The 25,691-nt window shown below is 42.1% G+C and overlaps 1 protein-coding gene across 1 annotated transcript; it reads left to right on the top strand.

Annotated features, from left to right (window-relative positions):
* Positions 1–244: 244 nt before the first annotated feature.
* mmp15b (matrix metallopeptidase 15b) lies at positions 245–23,641 on the top strand. Its single transcript, XM_007904668.2, has 10 exons — positions 245–464; positions 10,023–10,171; positions 11,079–11,201; positions 11,450–11,760; positions 13,824–13,985; positions 15,479–15,741; positions 16,361–16,499; positions 19,360–19,510; positions 21,508–21,623; positions 22,185–23,641. The coding sequence occupies exons 1-10, from the start codon at positions 363–365 to the stop codon at positions 22,670–22,672; spliced, it is 2,004 nt and encodes a 667-aa protein (XP_007902859.1). The 5' UTR covers positions 245–362; the 3' UTR covers positions 22,673–23,641.
* The last annotated feature ends 2,050 nt before the right edge of the window (positions 23,642–25,691 follow it).

Below are 25,691 nucleotides of genomic sequence, written 5' to 3' on the forward strand. Positions count from 1 at the left end.
AAATTCTAATTTCTTTAAGACTTATTCGACATTGCAATGGTGTCGGGTCTTTTTTTTTGATCGCCCTGTCCACAGGATATAAAAGTACCCACAATGTGTCAGCCTTTATGCAGTCACTGTGGGATGTGCTCACTGTTCACTGGAGAGCCAGTGAGGTCCCTTTAAGACCTCGGCTGCTCCCTTTCCTGGTTGCTTTGTTGCGCTGTGACTTGGAAGAGGCTGTGGTGGGCTCGCTCATGCGCACTGGAGCCGCTCCTCTCAGCTCAGCTCAGCTCAGCACAGCTCACACACACAGACACACACACACACAGAGCGGGGCAGCCACCACGGTCGGGCTCGGTTGGAGTCTGATCGCTGGGAATATGGCCGGGAAGCCGCACTGGGGCTCGCGGGAGGCAATAGCTCTTACTCTCGGGCTCCTCACCATGCTGAGCCGAGCAGAGCAGGACAACTTCAGCGCAGAGGTAAGTCAAGAACACATTTGTGTGTCTCAGTGCAGAAGGTGGGCAGCTACTGTTACACTGGCTCACCCACTCACTCACTCACTCACCCACTCACCCACCCACTCAGATGCACCTTCATAATCAACTGTTGCACTTATTAATAGTCCCTGATTGTGCAGCACTAATATTCACTAAGGATGTACAGTCTAGACTTCACTATACAGAAACTCTGATCAGTCTTCATGATGCACGGATTGTCTGTCTCATTGTCCAGGAGTAAAATGCACAGACTCTAGTTTTGTGCAGTTAATAGGCTGTTAGATTCTTACAGTATTGATGTATATGGACAGACTCGCTGCACAATATTTGGGCGGCTGACTCATTGCATATCAGTATGCATGGAATGAAATTCTCTTTCTGCTCAGTATTAAGCATCCATGCACTTTGTGCAATGTTAATCTGTGGATCGAATGTGCATTATGTGCCGAGGAGAGACCCATTGTCCAGCCCTGATATGCACTGACCTCTACAGTATCAATTTACGCAGACAAACTGTACAGTGGACACAAGGATGGACAGTCAGTAAATATGTATGCACAGATCATGCAATATTATTAATAATAGTCCTTGCATTTATCACATCATTGAGACGTCTCAAAAGCGCTTCACGTAATATATTGTAAAGTGGATTGACTATTTTGTGGGTGAAACGTGACAGCCTATTGCAATTTTTATATTATAATATGCAATTTTCATTGTTGGTAAGAACAAAGCATGGATTAAGAAAAGGTCATTTCTCTATATAGTAATACTGTGCAGTAATATGCACAGTATAAATGTACAGTATAAATGTACACAAATACATGACACCTTTAATATATGAGTAAATTCAGTAAACTATGCACTGACAGACTACTACTGTATATAGTATTAATATGCAGGAGGATGCTTTGTTCAATATTAAGGTGAGTTGACGCTTGGGAGTAATGAACTCTTGAGTCACATGGGGACTTGTTGGTGTTACAATGCCAGGATTTCATGCTGCCAAGTTCTTATACATTTATTGTTGTGGTTTTAAATCCAAATAACAGTTATGGTGGTGAGATTCCTTACACGTTACCGATATTTGCTGAAATCAGCTGTTTACACTGAGTGTGAAACTTTCCTGGTGCATTCAAGCTGACAGTGATAATGACTGTCACAAAAAATATTAACTCAAAGTTTGTAAGGAGTATTCAGTTATAGCCAACGTAGTCTGGCAAACAGACAATGGCAAAAAGGGAATGTATTTGATTGTTTGCTCTGCCATTTCAGACTTATGTGGTTTATTTACTTGTGTAAGTTTTAAAATCCAGCCAGACAGAGCACCATACGTAGGAGGTATTTGCCAGGTAAATATTCTATTCCCCTGAATTAGCCATATTTTCTGTCTTAATTTTTACCTCACCGAGAAAGGTAGCAGGTGGTCAGGAACAACTGAGATTTCTAGGTGAATATTGTGTGGGGTTGGTGGGGGGAATTCTCCTGGCAGCCAAGATGATACAGAGACAGAAACGATTTCACCCGTCTCTATCTTTGTACAGATTCTCACAATAGACTCTCATATATGAGGGCTTCCTACAATGAGCTTGTGCCTATGTTTGAAGCTCACTACGTTATGAAGAGGCATTAGAATTAGTGCAGAACCGTGCATTGACATTTACCGTTCAGTGCGCGTGTGTAAACACGATGAGCATGTGTATACTACGGATGTTTATTTACCCCGTTGCCTTCATTCCTCCGGGTCTGGCCTCCTCCGCCTCTCCCGAGTCCTCCGCTCCACCCTCGGCGGCAGTGCCTTCAGCCACTATGCCCCAAGGCTCTTGAACTGCCTTCCTCACGCCCTTCGTCTCACTCCCTTCCCTCCCTTCCCATTTTCAGGTCTCTGCTGAAGACCTTTCTTTTCGACCGTGCCTTTGGTCACCTTCCCCCCGCCCTCCCCCTGGCTCGGTCCCGGGATCAGAAACTGTAAAGCACTCTGAGACGCCGTCCGGCGTGGAGGGCGCTATATACATACAAGTTGTTGATGTTGTTTGGTTCAACTGGTTTTCTGACACATGTGTAAACCCATCACCGTGCTAGAGTGTCCAAGCCAGACTGAGAACTCTACAAATCTGTGAAGCGCTTTGGGACGTCCTCCCGACGTGAAAAGCTCTATATCAAATGCAAGGATTATTTATATTATTAAATGTATACCATTTATGCATTTGTATTTCGTTGAGTCTGGAATGAAATGCACACTCTCTCTATCTTGCGCTCTCTCTGTTTAATTATCGCGCTCTCTCTATCTTGCTCTCTCTTCCGGAAATATTTCTGGAAATATTACCTATTTCTGGAAAGTATTAGACATAGGTTGATGTGAGCCAAGGTTTGGGAACCCCATCGTGGGTGTTGCTGTACTGCTGGAGTTTAACCACATGGCTTGCCATTGGGAGCACTATCTGGCAAGCTTCCCGCGACTTCTCCAACTAGGACCACCCCATTAGGTCTTAACTGGAATCAGTTGGGAAGAATCCCTGCTGCTGCACAGCCCCTCCCAAGTCGTGCGGTTGAGCCAAACTAATTGGTCTGTTGCCAGCAGAGCTTTGGAGTATTGCAGACCAACTTGGTTCAGGAATCACACTGTGGATCGTCACAGAGGGTTGACTCGATTCTGACATTCTGTTGGCAAGCATGTTACCTCGGAGAGACCTCAGCCCCAAAGAGACCCTGCTAACCAGCACCCCGCCTCCAACAGCATCGTCCAGTGACCAGTGCAGGTCTGAGCCAACAACAGCAACTTGCATTTATATAGCAGCCTTCACGCAGGCTAGTAGCCTTCACATGGGCGAGTATCCCGGAGTCCTTTGTATGAAACCTGCTGTAATGAGATACAGTACAGTGTGTGTGTTATTTATATATATATATATACACACACTCACATATATTCATGAAACTTTTCACACTACTGTATGTACAAGTATCTCAGATGTACACTGTAAAGCAAACTGCTGTGACAGAACCGGAAGGCAGGTTTCTATTTTGTGGTTTGGGCAGCTGAATAGATGAAAATAATGTTATACATTGTGTAAAAAACCTCCTAAGAGTGGGGTTAATTCATGTGATTTTCCAAAGAATATAAATTCTTGTCATTTTTTTCCATTGACAGTTGAGAACAATAATTCCTGAAATGATGGATGTCTTTGGCACATAACATACAATTCATAACAAATGTTCAATACCAACATTTGTACAGGGAATTAAAATTCCTACAGGTTTGACAGATTATTGTTGGACCTTGTGATTTATAAACTCGTTGCTGGGTAAAATACAGAACGTAAAATAAACACATTTAAACTGACACACCTTGTGGTAGTGGATTGTCTGCTCAGTTACTGAGCTTTATATCTCACTAGAACTTATTTCTCAAGTCACTTGTAGACCTTCATGCCCATCAGAACCTCCATCTCTGATCAACAGTACAACTTTTTAATCGAGAAGTGACGTGTTTCTGTAGAGATATCAATCTTTAGTTTGATGAATCCATTATACTTTGATCAGATTGTAAGTTGATATGAATCAGTTGATATTAGATGATATCTGTTATTTGGCTAATTGGCTGCCGTGTTTTGCCACAAAATACACAGTCAATTAATTTTACAGAAATTCATGTGAGAAGCTTTGAAATGTCTTAATGTGTTAAAGCGCTATATCAAATGCGAGGATATTTATCTGCTCAGGAGCTTATTGAGCAATCACAGACCCCTATTTTTCTTGAATTCAACACTTGAGCAAGAGTCAGTTGCGTAACAGGAGGAGCTAGCTCACTGATGAATCACTAGAGAGTATAACAGGAGTGGAGTTCACAAAGTCAACCAGCATTATAACTAGACTCAATTGCCAACTAGGCACTTGGACATTCAGTGGGCATGCATACAAAAAGATGACTTCTTTGTCATCAGGTCACCATTGACGCCACTTCATGTTCAGTTTCCTCCTTTTGTACATGAAAACTGGCTGGCGTTTTGAAATGAACTGGCTGACTTTCTGCTCACATTTTGGATTTTTAGTGATTTAATCAGGGGCTCTCCCACAGGTCAATTGCAGTTGGTGGTGTCTCCCATATGCTCAATAACTACAAGAGGAAAGAGTGGTATTTACCGCAGTGAAAAGATTAAAGTTTATATTTATATTTCTAGATGAATGAAATACTTTGTTTTCGATCCAGTTCTATCCCTCCCATCTCTTGCCTTATTGATCATGTGCGAAAGCGCCACCTAACGCTGATCAACCGTTTGGAGACCCCTGGTTTAAATATTGGGGTACACACAACATTAAGTGATCCCACAATATAGTGATGTGCATTACAATTGGATTGTACTGTATTACTGGAAATTATATTGCATTATTTCCTGTAGGACAATTGTTAACATGACTAAGAAACTTTGACCTAAGCTATCTTCTTACCATTATGCTTCCTGAGTGAAGCATTGAATCGCAATATGAATCAAGGTAAATGCTAGTGTGCCTTTAGGAACTGACGTTCTTCACAAATTAATCATCAAGGAGACGAGGTGGTGCAATGAGTCACCACACTGTACTTTCACCTTTGGCATGTGTGTTTGAATCTAATCTTTAATGATAAACTGGCTGAATAAAGCGGCTTTAACTGAAATGAGATAACAGACATAGATGGCCATTTTCTAATGAGGCTTCTTAGAGTTGCAATTGGGGACCTCTTCCACAAAATGTTAAGCCGATACTCGGGAACGTAACTGTAGATAATACTAATTAAATAATAATAATCAATAACCCTTACATTTGATATGGCTCTTTCACATTTGGAGCATCTTTCAAAGCGCTTTGCAGGTTACACTGTAAAGTGTAGTGACTATTTATAGGTGAACAGTGAGTAGCCATGGTCAGTGCTAGTTGCTATTTGCCAGTTGTATGGTTCCGCTGGTGTATTATGTCTGCAGGACTGTTCCCTGGGTTATTAATTGTCTCTTTGTCCTGGATCAGTATGTATACTTGGAAAGGAATAATAAAAAATAATAATAATAATCCTTGCATTTGATATGGCGCCTTATTACATCATCGAGACTCCTCAAAGCCCTTCACTGGATATACTGATCATTGGTTTTGCTGTGTGTTTTGTGGGTGAAATGCAGCAGCCAGTTGCGCACAGCAATGTCCCACAAACAAACAGCCATGGAGTGAGTGACCAATTTAATGCAAAAATGAATTTTGAACAACTGGGTAGCAACACAATGGTGTGGCTGTAGCTTTACACGGAAGGTCGATGTCTCATTCACTATACAGTGACCACATTTAACAGTCTGCGCCCTTTATGTAGGTTTTGCACAAATCCTGTGACCAGCTGGCAGGCAGCTTCCACAGTGGCAATGTGTGTGTGGTAGGACCTCAGGGACGGAGCTCCATGCCTGGAATTCCACACTTGCACAACGCACTGGTAATTTAGTACTTGCTAGGAAAATCTTTTCAATCTGTCAGGAGAACTTGGAGTGCGGAACTGTTCCCTGGCTTAGTAATTGTCTTTGTGCCCTGGAGCACTATGTGGATGTTGCATGCAAATTATTCTTTAGTGAGATATTCAACCGATATGTGGATGTTACATGCAAATTGTTCTTTGGTGAGATATTCAACCAATGTCTCAATCTGCCTCTCTGCACATTTGGGTGGATCTTAAGGATCACTTGGCGCTGTTTTGAAGACAGACATGGAGTTCGGAATAGTCATTTATCCCAAATTCTTCCCTCATCATAATAATCCTTGCACTTGATATAGCGACTTATCCTGTCATTGAGATGTCTCGAAGCGCTTCACAGGATGTTGTACAATGAATTGACTGTATATTTTATGAACAAAATGCTCATCTAAATTATTGCTCTTAAAGGAGCCCGGCACAGACAAGATGGGCCAAGTGACCTTCTACTGTGTTGTAAATTTCTATGTTTCTGCTGTTCACCCGAATAAAACCGAGTGCATTTCTTTCATTGCTGCTTGTGGGACATTGTTTGCGCAGATTAGCAGCAATGTTTATCTACAGAACAAGTCCCAACACTTCCAAATAACTCACTGAGTCAAGTGCTTTAGGATGTTTTGATATGATAAGGTGCCATATTAGATGCAAGTATTATTATTGATACTTTCCCCTAGTTTTACTCCACTGATGCTAAAGGTGCAAAATTATAGCAAAATGACTCTTGACTACAAAAGTGGATTCTAGGCAGATTTGGAGGTTGCAGAAGATAAAGTAACTTGTGGTTGTGTTATAATTGGGGATTGTAGATGGCCTGAGAGTAAAATATCTCATATCAAAATGGCTGTGTTGTTCAAGCAAATCTTTAGGTTTCTGTGTCGTCCTGACACAGCAGCTGAGACGATGCATAGACTTGGCTTCGGCAGGAAAAGCAGGTATCAAGTAAAACAATAGGCTTGAGGAAATGCAGTCAGCACCAGTGAGAGGTTATATTTAATCAGCTATGCACAGAGCCAGTTTATAGGAAGCCCGGTAGTGGCTTATGTCCAGTGTGTCATTCAAGGTTGGCCAAGCAGATAATGTCCTAAACAGTTCCTTTTTGATTTTGCCTGGCTCTTACCTCGGGACTTGGAAACCTGCGGAGATGTTCTTACATTCAATCAACTGAATCCAGTGTAAAGCTGCATCAATTTCAGGCTGCAGGTGAAATGTAGTTTGTCTAGGCTACACACACGAATGGTAGACACTAAAAAGGCAGGCAAAGGGCAACACTATGTTCCAAGAAAAACTCCCTTCTTTTTGAATGTTGCCATGAGATTTTTAATGTCCACCTAAACAGGCTGATGCGACTTCTGTTTAGCATCTCATCCAAAGGACAGGACCTCCGATACATTGAGATGTCTAAAAAATGTGAAAACTGCTATATCAAATGCAAGGATTTTTATTATGAGTAACATCCTAGATTCCATGAGTTCAGAGTCCCACCTGAGGCTTGAACCCATAAATTTCAGACTCAGAAGTGAGAGTGCTACCAACTAAGCCAGATAGTACATCAGCACTCTGCAGTATGAATTGTACCTGATGCCCCACTTGTAACGCAAGTTTAGCAGTGAATTGCTACCAAGTGTGCAGTATAAAGGCAGCATTAAAATACTGGTGAGTCCCTGTTCCAAGATTGCTCTACTCTTTCCTTTCAACGGCTGAGATGAGATCAGAAACATTTTTTTTAGCATCTAGCCTTCAAAATACTTGAAAGATAATGACCCTTATTTGAGTGCAATCACTATTTGGTGTGTTGTTAAACTCTTATTTCAACAAAAGTCTAATATGATGTTATATTCCTCAGAGCTACTTGAGAATAGGGATTTGGGAGTATTCCTTCAAAATGACTCCAATCTGGGAGTTTTGTTGGTCGTTTATTGCCAATGCTGACCCACTGGGTTGAGCAGCCTCCTACTGTGTCAGAGATCTCTAGTTCTGTGAGTAAGTCTTGTAAATTCTACAGTTTTGAATTGAAGAGGTATCAAGTTTGTGTATAAGATGGTGTCTCTCCACATACGTGTAATAAATCATCATAGGGATCTTATCACATCGTATTCTATTTCAACAGTCTTTATGCTCGGTGGTAATGACTTGTGAAATGCTTTGAAATGCTTGGAATGTTAATGTCCTGTAAAAACGGTTGTTTTCTATTTTTCTATTCAAAGAATGATTTAGTTTGTTAAGAATTAAAGTCGCAAGTGATCGGGAGCTCAGGGTCCACAGTTCCCCAGGGCTTGTTTGGCTCGTCCAAGGGACCTCAAGGCATATACATCACTGAGGGATAGGGTGCTTTCCACCCGGCTCCTGATAATCCTGCAGTCTAATGCCCTAACTATTGAGAGTTGTTCTAGCTGGAGCAGCAGTAGAAAATTCACCAGTGACTTGACCTACTTCGACCGTGTTTACGGTCACCTCCACCTGACTCAGTGTCAAGCTCTGCTACTGTTAAATGCTCCAAGACGCTGCCCTGCGTGAAGGGCACTATATTAAATGTAAGTTGTTGTTGTGAGTTGAGTGGATTTAGTGGTTCATTTCCAGCGGTAGTCCAGTACACTCTTTACAATCTCTGATGCTTCAGATTCTGCTTATCTGCACCTGTATTGTTCAGGCAGAGATAAGAAGGTTGTATGTTATTTCCCCCAGGGAAAGATTGTGCAAACAGAAACTCTGCTTCTGTGACTTGTCAGTATCTGCACCAAAAGGCCCATAAACACAGCAAATTCACATATGGCTGCCTTGGGAACAGATTTCACAAAATGGAAGTAAATATCAGAGGTCAGCCGTCAATATCCTTCTCTCTCTCCCTCCCCCCAACTGAGGCGGAGCTCATGAGAATTAAACATTGCGTTTAGGCAAAAATGGCATCAACTGAAAGCGAGTTTTTCCAATTAGCAACATATTTGGTCTGGCTTTGCTCCCATTCCCTTTTTCACAAGTGCTGAAATTTGGGAATTAAAAAAAAGCAAATTACAGTATGATTTTTTTAAAAAAATTAATATTTTGACAGAAATGTAATGCTTTTGTGATTGTGGTCAGAATTAATATATGTCTGGGTGGAAAACCTCTGAGTTGTTTTCATGAGGAGTCATGGTGAAAAGCAGGTGTTCCATTAAGTTGGTTTGAGAAGGATTTGATCTGTTATTAGTTTTGCTTCTCCTGGGTTAGGACTGATCTCATTGCTGGGCTCAAATCTCCTGGGAATGAAATGTTTAAGCAGCAGAGTCAAATTCTCAACCCGGTACAGACCCACAAACACACAAGGTTTCCGTTGCAAGGAGCCTTTGATGATGGTTTGCTACGATAAGAGAGACCACCTATCTGGCAAGATCAACTGCCTTATCTGCTGATTGCATTCTTGTATTTCGCCTACAAAACCCACAGTCAATCCACTTTACAGTATATCCTGTGAAGACCTTTGAGATGTCTCGACGTTGTGATAAAGCCCTGTATCAAGTACAAGGATTACAATTACTGTATTATTGTAGCTGGCACTAGTAATGGCTGACACTGGTGGTGACTGCTGTGAGGGTCAAGTTTGGCACTGGTAATCATGATGTTAGTTGAGACACTACCCTAAAGGACCTAAGAATAATCTTTGAGTTTACATAGCACCTTTGACGACAGGAGAACATTTCAAAGTTCTTCACAGCATTTATTGTAACGTGCAGTGACTGTTTTGTAGGCAAACGCCATGCTGGAATGGCCACTGATATCTGTTACATGAAGTATTGAGAGATGAAAGGTCACTAATGGTCAGAGCACTTCCTCCAACATCCCTCCCCCGATGTTGACACATTGAGGTACGGTTCCAATGAATGACAGTTGCCCTCCAGCACCTTATCCAAGTAGCTACATGTGAGAGCCGTGGGAGGTAGTGCTGGCGGTATGTTTAACTGGGGGCGGCAGGAACTGAGAGGAGCCTGTCCACACACGAGGACAGCAAAATAATTCTTGTTGCTGGTTACATGACTTTACAGCAAGGTTAATAGGATAGAGTTCATGTGTTTGTGTTTCAGTCCTGGCTGCAGATGTACGGATACATCCCTCAAGGTAGTTTGCGAATGTCCACGATGCGATCGGCTCAGACTCTCTCTGATGCCATTGCCACCATGCAGAGGTTCTACGGCATTGAAGTCACAGGCTCACTCGATGAAAACACCAAAGCGTAAGAACCTGTTTGAAAATGATTCAGCATCTCAGCACAACCTCCTCCAGGAAACACTACACTACACACTCTACAAAGCATGCTGACACTTGGCTGCCTTTATAGTGTGTGTTCACGACAGTACTGTATAGAGTTTGTGGGGCAGATTTATATTTTCTGCTGTACTGTAAAAAATGATTGCATTGTTCAGCCCGTGTGCATTTCAACACGTGTAGAACTCATGCGTAGGTTTTTTTTTTAGTGTTATTAAAGTCTTGATCAAGTCTTGAATAACATTAAAAAGTGTAGATTGAGCCGCATGCAATTCACACCTGCAATGCTTTCATCAGTGTAGCTCAGTCTAACATAATTCCAACAGCTTAAACATACTGTGTTGTGTGTTTGCCAGTAAATCACTCCCCAAACCACATTTTAGACCGAGAAAGAAATTTGGCCAGTACTTTGGGACAACACATTGTGCATTCACTTACTGTACACTATAACAACAACTTGCATTTACATAGCACCCCTCATGCAGGGCAGAGTCCCAGAGCGATTAAGCTGTGCTTGGTTCTCCCTTTCCTCACTGTGACCCCTGGTCTAGAACATATTTGAAACATGGTCATTGAGGTGAAAGGACAGTGTGCTTACTCACTGTAAACCACAGAGTTAAACATTTCCTCCCATTGGAAAGCCAATGGAGTGACTATCCAGTCCTTTTAATGCAAGCCGTGCATTTTAAGACCACCTAACAATATCCGCGGTTGGTAGAAAGCTGTAAAGTGGTCACAAGCAAACTGCGAGTGGGGTGGGCAGCGAGCGAGAGGGACAGGAGTATTCATAGTGACTGCAGTGGACCCAGAGCAACTTGGGGAATGGAGCAGGAAGCCATCTTAACCAAAGCTTTGTTGTCTGTTGACCCTGTCAGGTGGATGAGGAAACCCCGCTGTGGTGTTCCCGATAAGTTTGGTACCGAGATCAAAATGAATCTCCGTCGGAAGCGGTTTGCCCTCACAGGTCAGAGGTGGAATCGCAATCATCTCACATACAGGTGAGGAGCTCGGAGTGAACCTTATGCAAATGTTCCGTTGTGCATATCTTTTTGTGTGTCTATTAGTCAAGTTTCCTTACTCCACATCTCTGCTTACCGAGCAGTAAGTAGGAACCCGATTGTTAGTTGGTTGGTGGATCGCTTTCCGGAAGTAAAAATCCCTTCAAAAAAAAATTAGGGGGCAATTTGGTCCCTCAATCCACGACTGGATTGTGGACACTACTAACAGTGACTGCTTTTCTTCTCAGCATCCAGAACTACACCCCCAAAGTGGGAGGCGAGTACATGTCACACCAAGCCATCCGCCAGGCCTTTGCAGTCTGGCAGCAGGCGACACCCCTGACCTTCGAGGAGATTTCCTATTACGATATTCGATATGACCGCAGAAAGGAAGCTGACATCATGATCTTCTTCGCCTCACGTTTCCACGGAGACAGCTCCCCATTTGATGGTGAAGGCGGTTTTCTGGCTCACGCCTACTTCCCCGGCCCGGGGATGGGAGGAGACACGCATTTTGATGCAGACGAGCCCTGGACCCTCAGAAACCAAAACCTTCTGGGTAAGGAGCTCAAAGCTTCCCTGCATCAGTTCTGAGGGAGGAAGGGTGGAATCTAAGAGAGTACATCACCGTACAATTTACATTCGTGTAACACTTTTCTCATCGGGAGGACATCTCAAAGCCCTCGACACTGCCAACTGGGCACCAGCAATAGAAGGAACTTACTCTGAATGACACCGTATAATCTCTAGATGTAAACTAGATGATTATAATAATAACAATCCTTCACAGAGTATACTGTAAAGTGATTTGACTGTATATTTTGTGGAATCTGATTCATAGGAATTGCTAGATGAAAAAAGACCAACATCCATCTAGTTCGCCTTCTACCATCCTGGTACAATAATGGAGATGTTGATAGCAATTATTTCTGTATGGATTAGTCCACCATCACGATGGGAAGCTTTAGGAACCTTAGATCCAGAGTTGCCTAGTTCTTCCAAGCATACCACACTTGTCATGTCTCAAACTACTCATTAAAAATATTATTTTCTAAAAGAAATCCCATCTAATTTGTTTCCAACATCTCCTTAGGGAGTTTGTTCCAGAGATTTACCACTCTCTCACTGAAATAGTGTTTGGTTTACAATTTACCCCCCACCCTGATTCCCCAATCACTGAGAAATAGATCTGCCCCAATACTGAGTCTGGTTTTCAATCCATCAAAAGTAGCAGGTTGAGGGTTAATCTGTGTAAAATAGAACCCATAGTCTTATTACAAGAGTCGTGATAGAGCAATTCTCCACTTCAAAAAAAAGTACTTGTAATAGTCGTTTTTTTCTAGTTGTCCAGGGACAACACACAGCTGGCTGTGGTGAGCTGATGAGTTTTCTGCCAGATTCCTGAACGTGTGTGTGTGTGTGTGTGGTCCTCCACCTCCGACAGTTCATTGCCTCTCTCGTCCCAAGTTATAAACACTTTTGGGACCTGAGATACACCAACATATGGCCCTGTGAGTACAGTGTTAACAGTTCTGATGGCAGCAGAATTGAGATCAACATAAAACACTGGTGGTCTTTCTACACCAGCTGTAGTGTAACTGTTTATCAAAAAATCATTTTGACACTCAAATTACGAGAATGATTTGAAATCTCTTTATTTCTCTTGTCCTGAAAGAATTACGTTACTTTTTCCCTTCTGTTGGAGACTAGTTCCATCTTCTAGTAGTTGCTTGTGGTGGGTATTCAGTAAGTTCAAACAGTACTGACAGGTTAAACCATCCAGATTAATTACAGTGACTTTCACACACAGACCTGGATAATGTTCAGCGGAGAGAATCCAGGCTGATCTTCCTCTTGATAACCTGGGACAGTGGGGTCAGTTATTGGGTGCCTAGTGCTTCCCCAGGTGATCAGCTAACTCAGCACACACCCAGGCCATGGAATGCAATGAAATTGTCACTCAATGGAAGTTGTAGGCTTGCAGCCACGATGGTGGAGTGATTTTATCCAAATATTTTGAAGTATTGATCAGCTTCACTTCTGAGAAATTTTGCTTGGGGTAATTAATTAATTAGTTGATAAACGGCGACAAAATATAGAGTCAATTCACTTTACAGTGTATTCTGTGAAGCGCTTTGAGACGTCTCAAAGACGTGATAAGGCACTGTATCAAATATGAGGATTATTATTATTATATACAACTTCATTTCTTTACTGTGTACAGCATTGCCAAAACTCTATTGCTGACTTTTGTTGGGCAATTGGATTTTGAGAGTTTGCAGTAGACCAGTTTTCTGTAATGTCAATGTTATGCTTAGTTCACAGTGTGACTATAAGCCAGCTTTCTCATTCACTTTATTGGAATAGACAAGCACTAGGAAGTGACCACGAGGCCATTGAACAGGTGAATGCAGCCAGGGGTGTTGTTTGGCACTGAGAATTGCCACCGCTGTGAGCCTAACAGCAGTCCTGCTCTCTACTTACCTCCTTTCTGTGGCCTTTTGTCACCCCTCTGGCTGACACCAAGTGAAATGTCTATCTTGTTCTGGTTTGGTATTGCTTCCTTAGGTGACCATGCAGCAAAGTGTTTCTGGTTGTGAGCCTATTGCCTTTTATCTCTAGGGAATGACCTGTTCCTGGTGGCTGTGCATGAACTCGGCCATGCTCTGGGCTTGGAACATTCCAACAATCCCGCTGCCATCATGGCTCCTTTCTACCAGTGGATGGACACAGAAAATTTTCTGCTTCCCGAAGATGATCTGAGGGGGATTCAGCGGATTTATGGTGAGTCAATTGGTGGTGTGCGGGGAGTGGTGGTGGCAGAGAGGGAGATCATAATTCCTTTTGTGTTATAAAGTGTGGGTCATTTCAGTCAACTTTCCCTACCCCAAACCCCTGTTACAAAGGCTGCGTAAACTTGGATGTATTCCCTTGAGTTTAGAAGTTCGAGGGGTGATTTGATTGAGGTGTTTAAGATGATAAAGGGATTTGATAGGATAGATACAGGGAAGCTATTTTCTCTGGTGGGGGAATCCAAAACAAGGGGACATAGTCTTAAAATTAGAACCAGGCCATTTAAGAGTGAAATCAGGAAGCGTTTTTTCACTCAAAGGGTGGTAAAAATCAGGAAACTTTCTCCCCCAAAAGGCTGTGGATGCTGGAACCTTCCACACCTTCAAGAGTGAGGTTGATAGGTTTTTGGTAAGTCAGGGTATCAAGGGATATGGGGAGAAAGCGGGAAATTGGAATTGACAGGATTAGTTGAGATACAGATCAGCCATAATCTAAATAAATGGCGGAACAGGCTTGAAGGGCTGAATGTCCTATGTTTTCAGCTTTCATCCCCAGCTCAGGTACCCAGCCAGTACTGCCGAGTGCTTTCTCCCGATACGAAAGGCACTTTGTAAACATACAATTTATATTGTATAGTATTTTTAGCTTCAAAAAATTGAAGTTTTCAGAGGAGGTGCAGGACTTTGATCTATTCACATATTGTTTAACTGGAAATGATTGACAGCTCAGCTACACTGCATGCACATGATCTCAACACAGCTGGATGGTAGGAGACAAATCTAGTTTGTGCTTATTATGTGTTTTTGTTGGTGGTTGACAGGTCAATGCACCCAGGTCAGAATAAAAATAATAATAATCCTTGCATTTGATATGGAGCCTTATCACATCTTCGAGACGTCTCAAAGCACTTCACAGAGTATACTGTAAAGTGAATTGACTGTATCTTTTGTGGGCAAAGGCGCAAGAGACTGACGTACCAATCGCATCTCTTGAAGTGACTACTATAAGAATATAGATTAGGTAAGAGCAGTGTTTTGGTACAGTAGGGATGGAGTGCGAGAAAGTTAGCTAATACCTTGAAATAATTGCAAAATCATCAGTCCAATCCCCTTGTGTATGTAGAATAAGAAAATCATTGCCATCCTTCACATTTTTTGGCCATTATCGCTTTTCAGGGGTAATAATCACACTCCAAAAAAACATTTGGTCACTCAATCCACGACTGTTTGTGGGATACTGCTGTGCTCAATTGGCTGCCGTATTTTGTCCACAAAATACTCATACAATCCACTTTACAGTATATCTTGTGAATAGGTTTGAGACGTCTCAATGATGTGATAAGGCCCTATATCAAATGCAAGGATTATTATTTTTATTATTATCTTTCAAATGATTTTCCAGCAGAAACCAATATATGATCTGTTCCTTATTGAACAAATCCTAAAGTGGCTTTTTTCCTGATCTGTTTCTACCTTTGTTTCCAGGTCCACCAAACAGTATACCTGAACCCACCAAACCACTGCCAACGGTGCCGCCACGAATGCCACCAAAGATGCCACCAAAGAAACCAGAACAGCGACCTCCCAAAACTCCCACCAAGGAAAAGCCTGAAATCCCAGACATCCCCAAGGACAAGGATCCAATGAATCCCAAGGCTACAGATGGGCCCATTCAATACGGCCCTAACATCTGTGATGGGAATTTCGATTGTGTGGCGATGTTACGGGGAGAAATGTTTGTTTTTAAGGTAAAGACATTTTGCAGACCGTATCAAATTGGGGTACTCATATTTAACAGTTAACTACTCCTGAATAGATCTTTTCACGTGCCTCAAGAGCTGGTTTCTCAAAAGGCTTAAAAAAATGGTTTAAAGTTCCTGAGTGTTTGAATGGACTATTTACATGTGCTGTGGTTATAATGAAACATATCGAATTGCACTGCTCCTGAAACCATTTCCTCCTTGTGTCAGAAATGGGCCCTTCAACACAATTCACCTCGGCTGAACAGGTTTTGCAGCAAATCACTGTCAAATTCAAGGAATTTTATCACTAAACATGGAGGGTAAATGCCTCAAGGGCATGGGGCCCTTGTTAGAGAATATCTATTCATCTGAAGCTATTACTGTCGTCTCAGAAATGGCGACCTGGCAGGCCACAAGATTGGGTTGGGCGAAAAAGGTCGTTCAGCCCATCTGATCTCATCCTTCCACAATGCCCACCCCACCATCCTCCCAGCACAGCATCAAGCTGGGTCTAAGCTGTGGTAATTGGCACAGGTCAACTTAAGCCCCCTTGAAAATTCTACAATAATGACTGCTGAGGTCTGACTGAGTTCAGTGCTCTGAGCTTGCTGTCTTTTCTAAACAGGGGCGCTGGTTCTGGAGAGTTCGAAATAACCGAGTCCTGGACAACTACCCAATGCCTATCGGCCATTTCTGGAGGGGGCTGCCGTCTAACATTGACGCAGCATACGAGCGGCACGATGGGAAGTTTGTCTTTTTTAAAGGTAAGCTCGATACATGCTGATTCAATGAGGCTGATTGTCACAGCCTCGCTCAGCAGTCAGAGCGTTTTTATTCTCCCCCTTGTTTCATTATTTCTACATCCAACCGAATGCTGTAAAAATGTGGATTTATGCTTCTTTGAATAAATAACTTTACATGCTTTGAATACACCCCAGCAGGGTGAAACCTTGGGCAAGTTTCCTTATTCCACACGCCTGATAATAATCCTTCAAAAAAAATAATAAATTGGTCATTTCAATCCACGACTGTTTCTGGGACACTGCTGTGACCAATTGGCTGCCGCATTTCACCCACAAATATACTTTACAGTCTATTATGCAAAGCGCTTTGAGAGGTCGAGAAGATGTGAAAAGCGCTATATCAAATGCAAGGATTATTGTTATTATCGTAACATGCCATGTCTTGTCTCCAGTCTGTTTTGAAGAGGAATTGAGCTGTAATTGTAGACACTCTCAGCGATCATTCTTTCTGTACGTTAGCAACAAAGGGGCATGCTGGCCGAAACGTGTGTTGATGTGCATTGGCAGGGAACTGGATTGCAGATAAACACACAAGAGCAATTACTTGCTAAATACTAATAAGTAATATTCCCCTCAGAGCCGTTCATGACGTTACCTTTTGCGCGGAATATTACCTTGCAATTTTTGACAATGACAACACTAGAATCGCATGGCAGCTTGACCAACTAAAAGCGACTCAGCAAAGATTGGATGCTTTGAAAGTCTTGAGGAAGTTGCTCTTTAAGTTTGAATTGAGATCGGTTGGAGAAGTGTAAGAGGGTAAAGTTGAAAGTAAAGTAAAATTGGAGGGAATGGAAATGCGGAGGCAAAGGGAGGTCAAGAACACACATACGCACAGAACTGGGGAAGTACTGCAAAACTGGTTGATCTATATATTTCCAGCATTTTATGTTATCGCTTGTTTTCCAGCATTCTGGGATTTTCGTTTCATCTGTAGTATGTTTGATGTGCTTGGCTTAGAATAGGACAGAATCTCATTTAGATAAAGATAAGTATATTTGTGTCAGCATTCTGCATTTGACCAGAGTGTTACAGATTGCACACTTGACTTTGTCTTTGTGATTTGCATTCAGCAAACAGTGAAATTACATATCTGCTTAAAAGCAGGACTTCAAGTTATTGGGATAAATTCCGATTAGATCATCCAATGGAACATTATGGCATCAGCTGAACGTCGCCAACAGATTGCAAATGAGCTTTGTGGAACAATATAAATTCATCGCCTGGAGTTCTTGCTCGATTGATTGCCTTTTGGGTAAAGATTAGAGAAAAATATTTTCTTCTCTTGGAAAATCTTACCTGTGGTTGTTCAAATCCTTTGGCAGATTTAATAAATTGGAGTGAGTGTACGACAGTAAAACTTGCACATGTGTCCTCTGGGAGTGGGCTTAATCAGCCAAGTGGCCTCAGTTTTTGTTTAAATTATGTTAGTTGTGTCCAGAAGACTTCACAAAGTGAGGGAAGGAGCAGTGAAGCACGCCAAACTGTAACTACTCATTCTTACAAGTCCTTTTGAAATGATTGTATATGGTAGAAAGTGATGTTTAAGCAAAACCACAATGCAATAACAATAATAAGGTGGGTATAGCGCCTTTTATGGAATACAAGATCAAGAGGTGATGTTACAACAACCACAAATTACTGTTGTTTAGCGCCTTTTGTGTCGGGAAGACATCCCAAGGTGCAAGACAGTCAGGGGTTGGGATCAAGAGGAGCTGAGGGCAGGGAGGGTGGGGTAGGAGGGTGACCGAAGGTGCAGTGGAAGAGAATGGCCTTAAGACGGGCCTTGAAGGAGACGAGGGAGGGCGTGAGGCAAAAGGATTGTGAGTATGGAGTTCCAAAGAGGGAGGGCAGTGAGGCTGAAGGCCTGACCGCCATTGGTGGGGCGGGCAAGATGGGGGACATGGAGCAGGCTGGAGCCCGCTGAGTGGAGGGAGCAGACAGGTCGCTTTGGAGTTAGCAGATCACAGAGGTAGGCAGGAACAAGGCCGTAGAGGGCTTTTATACCATTACATAAAAACACTGGTCAGACCTCATTTGGAGTATTGTGTGCAGTTTTGGGCACCAAACCTTCGGAAAAATATATTGGCCTTAGAGGGAGAGCAGGGTGGATTTACTAGAATGATTCCGAGTGTCAAGGGCCTAAATTATAAATGAAAGAATGGAAAAATGTAGATTGTATTCTCTCGAGTTCAGAAACTTGGGGGGTGATCCAATCAAGGTGTATAAAATTATAAAGGGACTTGACAGACTGAATAGTGAGCAACTGCTTCCTCTGGCAAGAGAATTGAGGACTAGAGGCCATAGCCATAAACTTGAGGCTAAACCATTTAGAATGAAAAGTGTGGTGGGATTGTGGAATTCACTCCCCCAGATGGCAGTGGAGACAGAAGAGAATTGAAGAATTTAAAAGGCAAATAGATAAGTGCTTGGTAGACAGGGATATCAGGGAATATGGAGAGAAGAAACGGGACGGTGGAATTGAGTTATAGATCGGCCATGATCTTGGAAGATTTTGGTACAGGCTCAATGGGCTGAAAGGCTTCTTCTGTTCCTTCGTCGGGAGGACAGCTTCACAGGATTTACAGGAAAGTGGCGTAACTGTGTTTTGTGGGCAGTCAACCCTCTTGGTGGAATAATAAAGGTTGTAAACTTAAATTGATTATTAATCGTAAAGCTTTTCTGAGTCATTTCCACTTGGGATTAAAAAAAACAATGTTATCTATGGCTTTCTAATCTGCCTGCAGTGTACACTGGTACTTTTTGGGTAGGTAGGTGTCTTATCTTGTTGGTGTAACAGGATTATTTCTTTTATTTCCAGGTGATAAATTCTGGTTGTTTCACGAAGCGATGTTGGAGCCAGGCTATCCTCGGTACCTGGCGGACCTTGGTAGAGGCGTGCCTTATGATAAAATTGACTCAGCCATCTGGTGGGAGCTCACTGGCCTCACATACTTCTTCCAAGGAGACAGGTCTGCTTTGAATTGTACCGGCTCGGTGTCGTGCTTCGCCACTGTCAAGCGCTCTGGGACACTATCCTGCGTGAAGGGCGCTATATAAATGCATGTTGTTGTCATGAATACGATGGTAATACTATTGTGATTGGAACTTTACAGAGTTGGAACTGCCCAATGTGCACATAATAATAATAATAATCCTTGCATTTGATACAGCGCCTTTCACATGAGGAGGACTTCTCAAAGCGCTTCACAGGATATACTGTAAGGTGTAGTGACTGTGCAACAAGTAATTGGGTTTGGGGTTCACCTGCCCTGTTATTTCTAAGAATCTGACAGACGATGAAGTACGAAGCCTCACAGCCTGGTGTGAATTGTAGTTGGACATGATTGTGAAGGTGCCAAAATTAGGGAGACTGTCAATAAAGTAAAAGCAAAAGGTTGTTGTCATATTGATCTACTCTCACCGGATGCTATTACCATATTCAGTAACTATTAATTGTGCCTGCACCATTTGCATTGCATGCTAAAAACATCTGGGGCAGAACAAAAAATCATTATTGGACTCGTGAACACTGCATATGGGAGACTGAATGGACTCTTGGGCCTGCCACGAAGATCAGCAAGTTTGGCACAGTGTGTGCGTGTGATGGAAAACCTCCCATCATAAGGGAACAGAGCCAGAACTATTACATTTAGCAGCAAATGTGATATCAGTCCTCTCATTTCAGAATGCAAGATGCAGCTGTGATCTGAACTGAAGTTATTCTTACAATGTTATCCCTGTGCAGCTTGCATATCGATAGATATTCAGTTAAATCCTCTTGTTTGATGTAGTTCATAATAATACTAATCTTTGCATTTGATAGGTGCCTCATCACGTCATTGAGAAGTCTCACAGTGTTTTACAGAATATACTGTAAAGTGGATTGACTGTATATTTTATTGGCGAAATGCAGCAGCTAATAGTGTACAGCAGTGTCCCGCATCAGTCATGGATTAAGTGACCAAATTTTTGTTTGGTTTGCTTTTTTGGAGGGATTATTACTCCCAGAAAGTGATCCACCAATCAACTAACGACCAAGTTCCAACTTACTGCTGGGTAAGCAGAGGCATATGACGTAAAGAGACTTTTTAAGGTTTTGCCCTGCCCAGGTCCTTGGCATTGAAGTTAATGCCCTGGCTCCATTCCACTTGTTTTGTATGGAATTTCCTGCCCTGTCTCCATTCGCCCACAAATGCACATTAATTCACTTTACAGTATATTCTGTGAAGCGCTTTGAGACGTCTCGAAGATGTGATAAGGCTCCATATCAAATGCAAGGATTATTATTATTTTTATTCTGACCTGGGTGCATTGACCTGTCAACCACCAACAAAAACACATAACAAGACGTGAAAAGCACTATATCAAATGCAAGGATTATTATTATTATTTCCCTCACATGGAACTTGATATTGATTCATCTCCTTTGGTGGCTTTGTTTCCCTGTGTATGATGCTTGCTATTGATTGACCTGTTCTGGGCTGATTCCCATTGTGTGGGGAGCAGTGCATGTGAGTGGTTTGCAATGACATGAATGCGTCATTACAACAACTCACTTGTGCAGTACTGTAGCGTAGTGGTTAGAGCGCTCGCCTCGCAAAGCGAGAGGATCCAGGTTTGATTCCCGGGCAGGGCTAAACCTTAAGTAAGTGCCTCTATTTACCTAGCAGTAAGTAGAAACTCGATTGGTGCATTGCTTTTCTGGTATCCTGGCTAACAATCCCACAAATTTTATGGGTAATAATCCCTTCAAAAAAAATAAAATGAATAATAATTTGTTCACTCAATCCACGGCCGTTTGTGGATCACTGCTGTATGCAGTTGGCTGCCGGGTTTCACCCACAAAATATATACGATCAATTCAGTTTACAAAATATTCTCTGAAGCGCTTTGAGACATCTCAACGACGTGATAAGGCGCGGTATAGAATGCAACTATTTTTATTAAAACACACCGATGATTTCAGGTACTGGCGCTTCAATGAGGAAAGGAGATCAGTAGATGCTGGCTATCCAAAGTCTATCAATGTTTGGCAAGGCGTTCCATCCTCACCAAAGGGAGCTTTTCTTACTGATGATGCAGGTAAGGAGGAGACATTGGATCTGTTATGCCCTGACGTTTGCAAGGGAAATGCTTTTATAAACATATCAGGAAAAATTGCAGGAAAATGTGACTGAAGATTGGCAATTTGGGAAACTGAGCTGTAAACAAATAATTTTGAGTGCAGGAATCCAGAAATCTTATTGTGCCCTTTGAGTGAGATAGGGGCATCACTAGATGTGGAAGGACAGGAAGTTTCTCGTTGTAAAGACATGAGGTTCCAGCAATAGTATAATCTTAAGTGGTGTTCCTGCTGCAGCAGCAGAGTAATACAGAGGAGAGCATTGTTGTTGTTTGCAGTATTAATTATATTTCATATTCTCATCCTGGTACTGGTTGAATGGCCAGCTGCTGTCTACATGATGTGACTCATTTAAGGCTTGTTGATTGCCAGATTCAGCAAAGGTCAAATGTTCTGTTTGATTATGAATGAACAAAACAAAATGTTGAAACAATTTATTCTACAGAATTTCCGTCTGCTCTTATCTACTGGTCAGATGTATTCCGATAAACCCTATAAACAGATTGTGTTTTGATTGACAGCCTACACACAGTTTTACAAGGGCACGAAATACTGGAAGTTTAACAACCAGCTGCTGAAAATCGAGCCAGGCTACCCCAAATCCATCCTTCGTGACTGGATGGGATGCAAAGTCGATGTGGAGCCTGACTTTAATGGGGAGAAACCGAAGGTGGATGATGGTGAGGTTGACAGCAATGATGAAGATAATGCTAATGGTAATGGAGATGATAATGATAATAATGATGCTGGTCGTGATGATGGTAGTGATGATGATGATGATCACAATGATAAAGGTGGAACGAAAGAAGAGCAGGACAAAGATGTGGATATCCACATCAACATCCCAGTAGATGACTATACTCGAGCAATGAATATCATAATGGTCGTGGTCCCGTTAATTCTCCTGCTTTGTATTCTGGGATTGATCTACGCTATCCTCCAAATGCAGAGGAAAGGAACACCCCAGCTACTGTTGTACTGTAAACGCTCCATGCAGGAATGGGTTTGACCTGCGTGTGTGTCGGTGCTATAACGATGTGGCTTGTATTAGGTCACGGATATTGAGTCCCGAGCGATTCCGCTTCTCGATTTAGTTTTGTTTTGTGTGGTTCTCATTGGTGTTGAGCAGCACCACAGCCATGAGCAATGGAGAGAATTGGGGGGTATTTTGTCTTTGGTCTCAAAGGAAGTTTGTAACACGGGCTGTGAAATGACTCCAAGGAATGCTTTGGTCCTACCTTTCCCTCTCCGAATGAACTGCTCTTGCCCCTATTGACTAGGTTGGCATAGAGTGAAGATGGGCCTTGGCTGGTAAACCTTCAAAGAAGTTTCATTAGCTGAAGCTGGTGGACTACATTGTGCAAACCTCTTGAAATTATTGGTGTTGTTTGATTGCTTCGTCCCCTGGGATAAATTCACCTAGCCATAAATACTTTCTACCAAACCACAATGCCTTCACGTCCACTGAAAAACTGTTTTGACTCCAAATCTAAAGATTGTTCGGTCTGTCTGTCAGCTGGGTTTGTAACCAACGTTTAATGGAGTCACTACAACTGCCTGAAGCCCACACACAGGATTTGAACACTCAAAAGCGGATGGCCCTGAAAAATAACCTTGAAACTCCTCACCTTAGAATCACTACACTTCTATCAATCAGCAGAGAACTTCAATAAAATGGATTCACCACTGGGAAGTGACCACTATTCATTCTACTGTATCACTGAAAAAATACATCACCATCAGCAACTCTGGGAGAACACTACCGAACACTGGAAGATAATCACTATATCTCACGTTAACTCTTCTTTCCCTATCAAACTGGGGCAATCGTCGGAGGGGGGGGGGGGGTCTATGGAAGGCAGCGCCTCTCCTGGTCATAAAAGGGCCAGGGGGATAGGCTCTCCACTTGTATCGTCCATATTTGGTTAAGTTCAATGATATTTTGACATGCAAAATAAACCATTTTTTTTTCAGTGCACTTTGTTTGCTTTGGCCTCTTTTCAGTATTGTTCAAGTCGCATCTTTTTGGGAATCGAGTGGCTTATTTCAGGAATTGAATGGGGAAAGCGTTGTGATGGTGTTTTGAAAGTTATAGTTTGGACTAAACATCTGATTCATTTACAGTAATGTTGCAAAATCATTGTTGCAACATGTTATTTCTTCATCCGCGTTAAAAGCTGGATTCAACAAAACAGTAACCCCTACAAACAAAAACAAAAAAAAGATTTGGTCACTTCAGTCCACGTCTGTTTGTGGGACGCTGCTGTGTGCAATTGGCTGCCGCGTTTCGCCCACAAAATATACAGTCAATTCATTTTATAGTATATTCTGTGATGCGCTTGGAGATGTCGCGAAGTCGTGATAAGGCGCTATATCAAAATCAAGGATTATTATTATAAAATGATACTTAAAGTGACAAATAAACAACTGTCAACTGTTATTTTGACGTCTTACTCTGTTTGTTTGTCGCTCAAAATGACTGTTGCGGTTGCTCATTTATAATTAATTTAGTGATGTTTTACGATGGTTGTCAAATCTTGGGTTTGTGGCATTATTTGAATGATCATAAGTTATTATAGGCTGATGCACGAGTGGGAACACTTTAGATGCTTGATTAACTACAGAAACTGTTGCAAACTGCAATTTGACAGTAATCACTCCTTCCTTTAACCTCAGTGATCACAAGTCAAGCTATGATGGGTGATATGGGTAAGAGGTTGTATTAAAGCATTAAAGTTCCTTTCTCCCACAGTGCTATTGACAAGTGATGTTTGCACTATTTATTGTTTATTTTCGCGAAGTAATATTATTGGGAAAAATGTATCTTCCTCATGACTACTGCTTTTTGAGGGGTGATATGATTACAATCTTTAAGATTCTAAAGAGACTGGATAATGTAGATTGTGATAAACTGTTTTATCTTTAAAACAGTAGATTCAGAGGACACGGCCTGCGATTGAAGGGGAGGCAAATTCAAAAGAAATCTGCGGAAACACTGTTTCAATGAGCGAGCAGTAAATGTATGGAACAGGCTCCCTAGGGAGACTGTGGAAGCAGAAAGTGTTGATTCTTTCAAAAGCAAATTAGATTTATTTTAGGAAATAATATCCTGGGATACAGTATATAGTTTGGGACATGACATGTGCCAGCGACTGCCTGGGTGGTGGAAGACAAACTGGATCGACCCAGGTCTTCTTTCAAAGGCGGTTCATTTCCTGGATATTGTTGCATTGCCACCATTTACAATCAGATTTGTGTATGACTTCTGGTACTTTATTCCAAACGTTTCCTTGCTTCCTCTCTCTTTTACCTTCAAAATCTTTCTTAAAAAAGTCTGTTTGATTGTACCTTTGGCCAGTGTCTTTAAATTTTCTTTTTCATGTCTATATTCACCACTCAGTTTTTTTTCCCCCAGCGCTTTTAGAAGTTCAATCTGTGAAAGGTGTTATACAAACAAATGCTAGTTGTTGTTACGATGCCAGCTGCAGCGAATTTCGTGTCTGAAAACATTTCCTCAAATGGTGCCTGATTGTTCACAGACTGAGGGGAGGCACAGACGGTAAGTGCTCAACTAATAAACTTGTGAAAGACACTTTGTCTTTATGGCAGCAATCATTCCTGACAACACTCTCATTGGTATGCACCTCGATGTTGATTTTGCTGGTGGAAGCAACAGCTTGTATTTTGCAAACAAAATACACAGTTAATCCACTTTATGGTATATTCTGTGAAGTGCTTTGAGGCGTCTCAAGGACGTGATGCGGCTCTGGATCAAATGCCAGGATTATTATTAATACATTTCAAATGCCTTGTTTGCAAATCTAGTGGATTAGCATGGCACAGTTTATTCACAAAGGAAATGGGGGGCATCCAGTCTGTTCTACATCTTTTGTGGCCTGGCTGAAGTTAGGCTGCCTAGCAGGTTTCTTCAACAACAACTTGCATTTATATAGTGCCCCACACGCAGGATGCTTGACAGTGGCGGAGCACGGCGGCTGGGGGAGGGGGGAGGTGACCGTAAGCACGGT

Source organism: Callorhinchus milii, unplaced genomic scaffold, assembly GCF_018977255.1.
Source record: "Callorhinchus milii isolate IMCB2004 unplaced genomic scaffold, IMCB_Cmil_1.0 Scaffold14, whole genome shotgun sequence".
Classification (NCBI taxonomy): Eukaryota; Metazoa; Chordata; class Chondrichthyes; order Chimaeriformes; family Callorhinchidae; genus Callorhinchus; species Callorhinchus milii.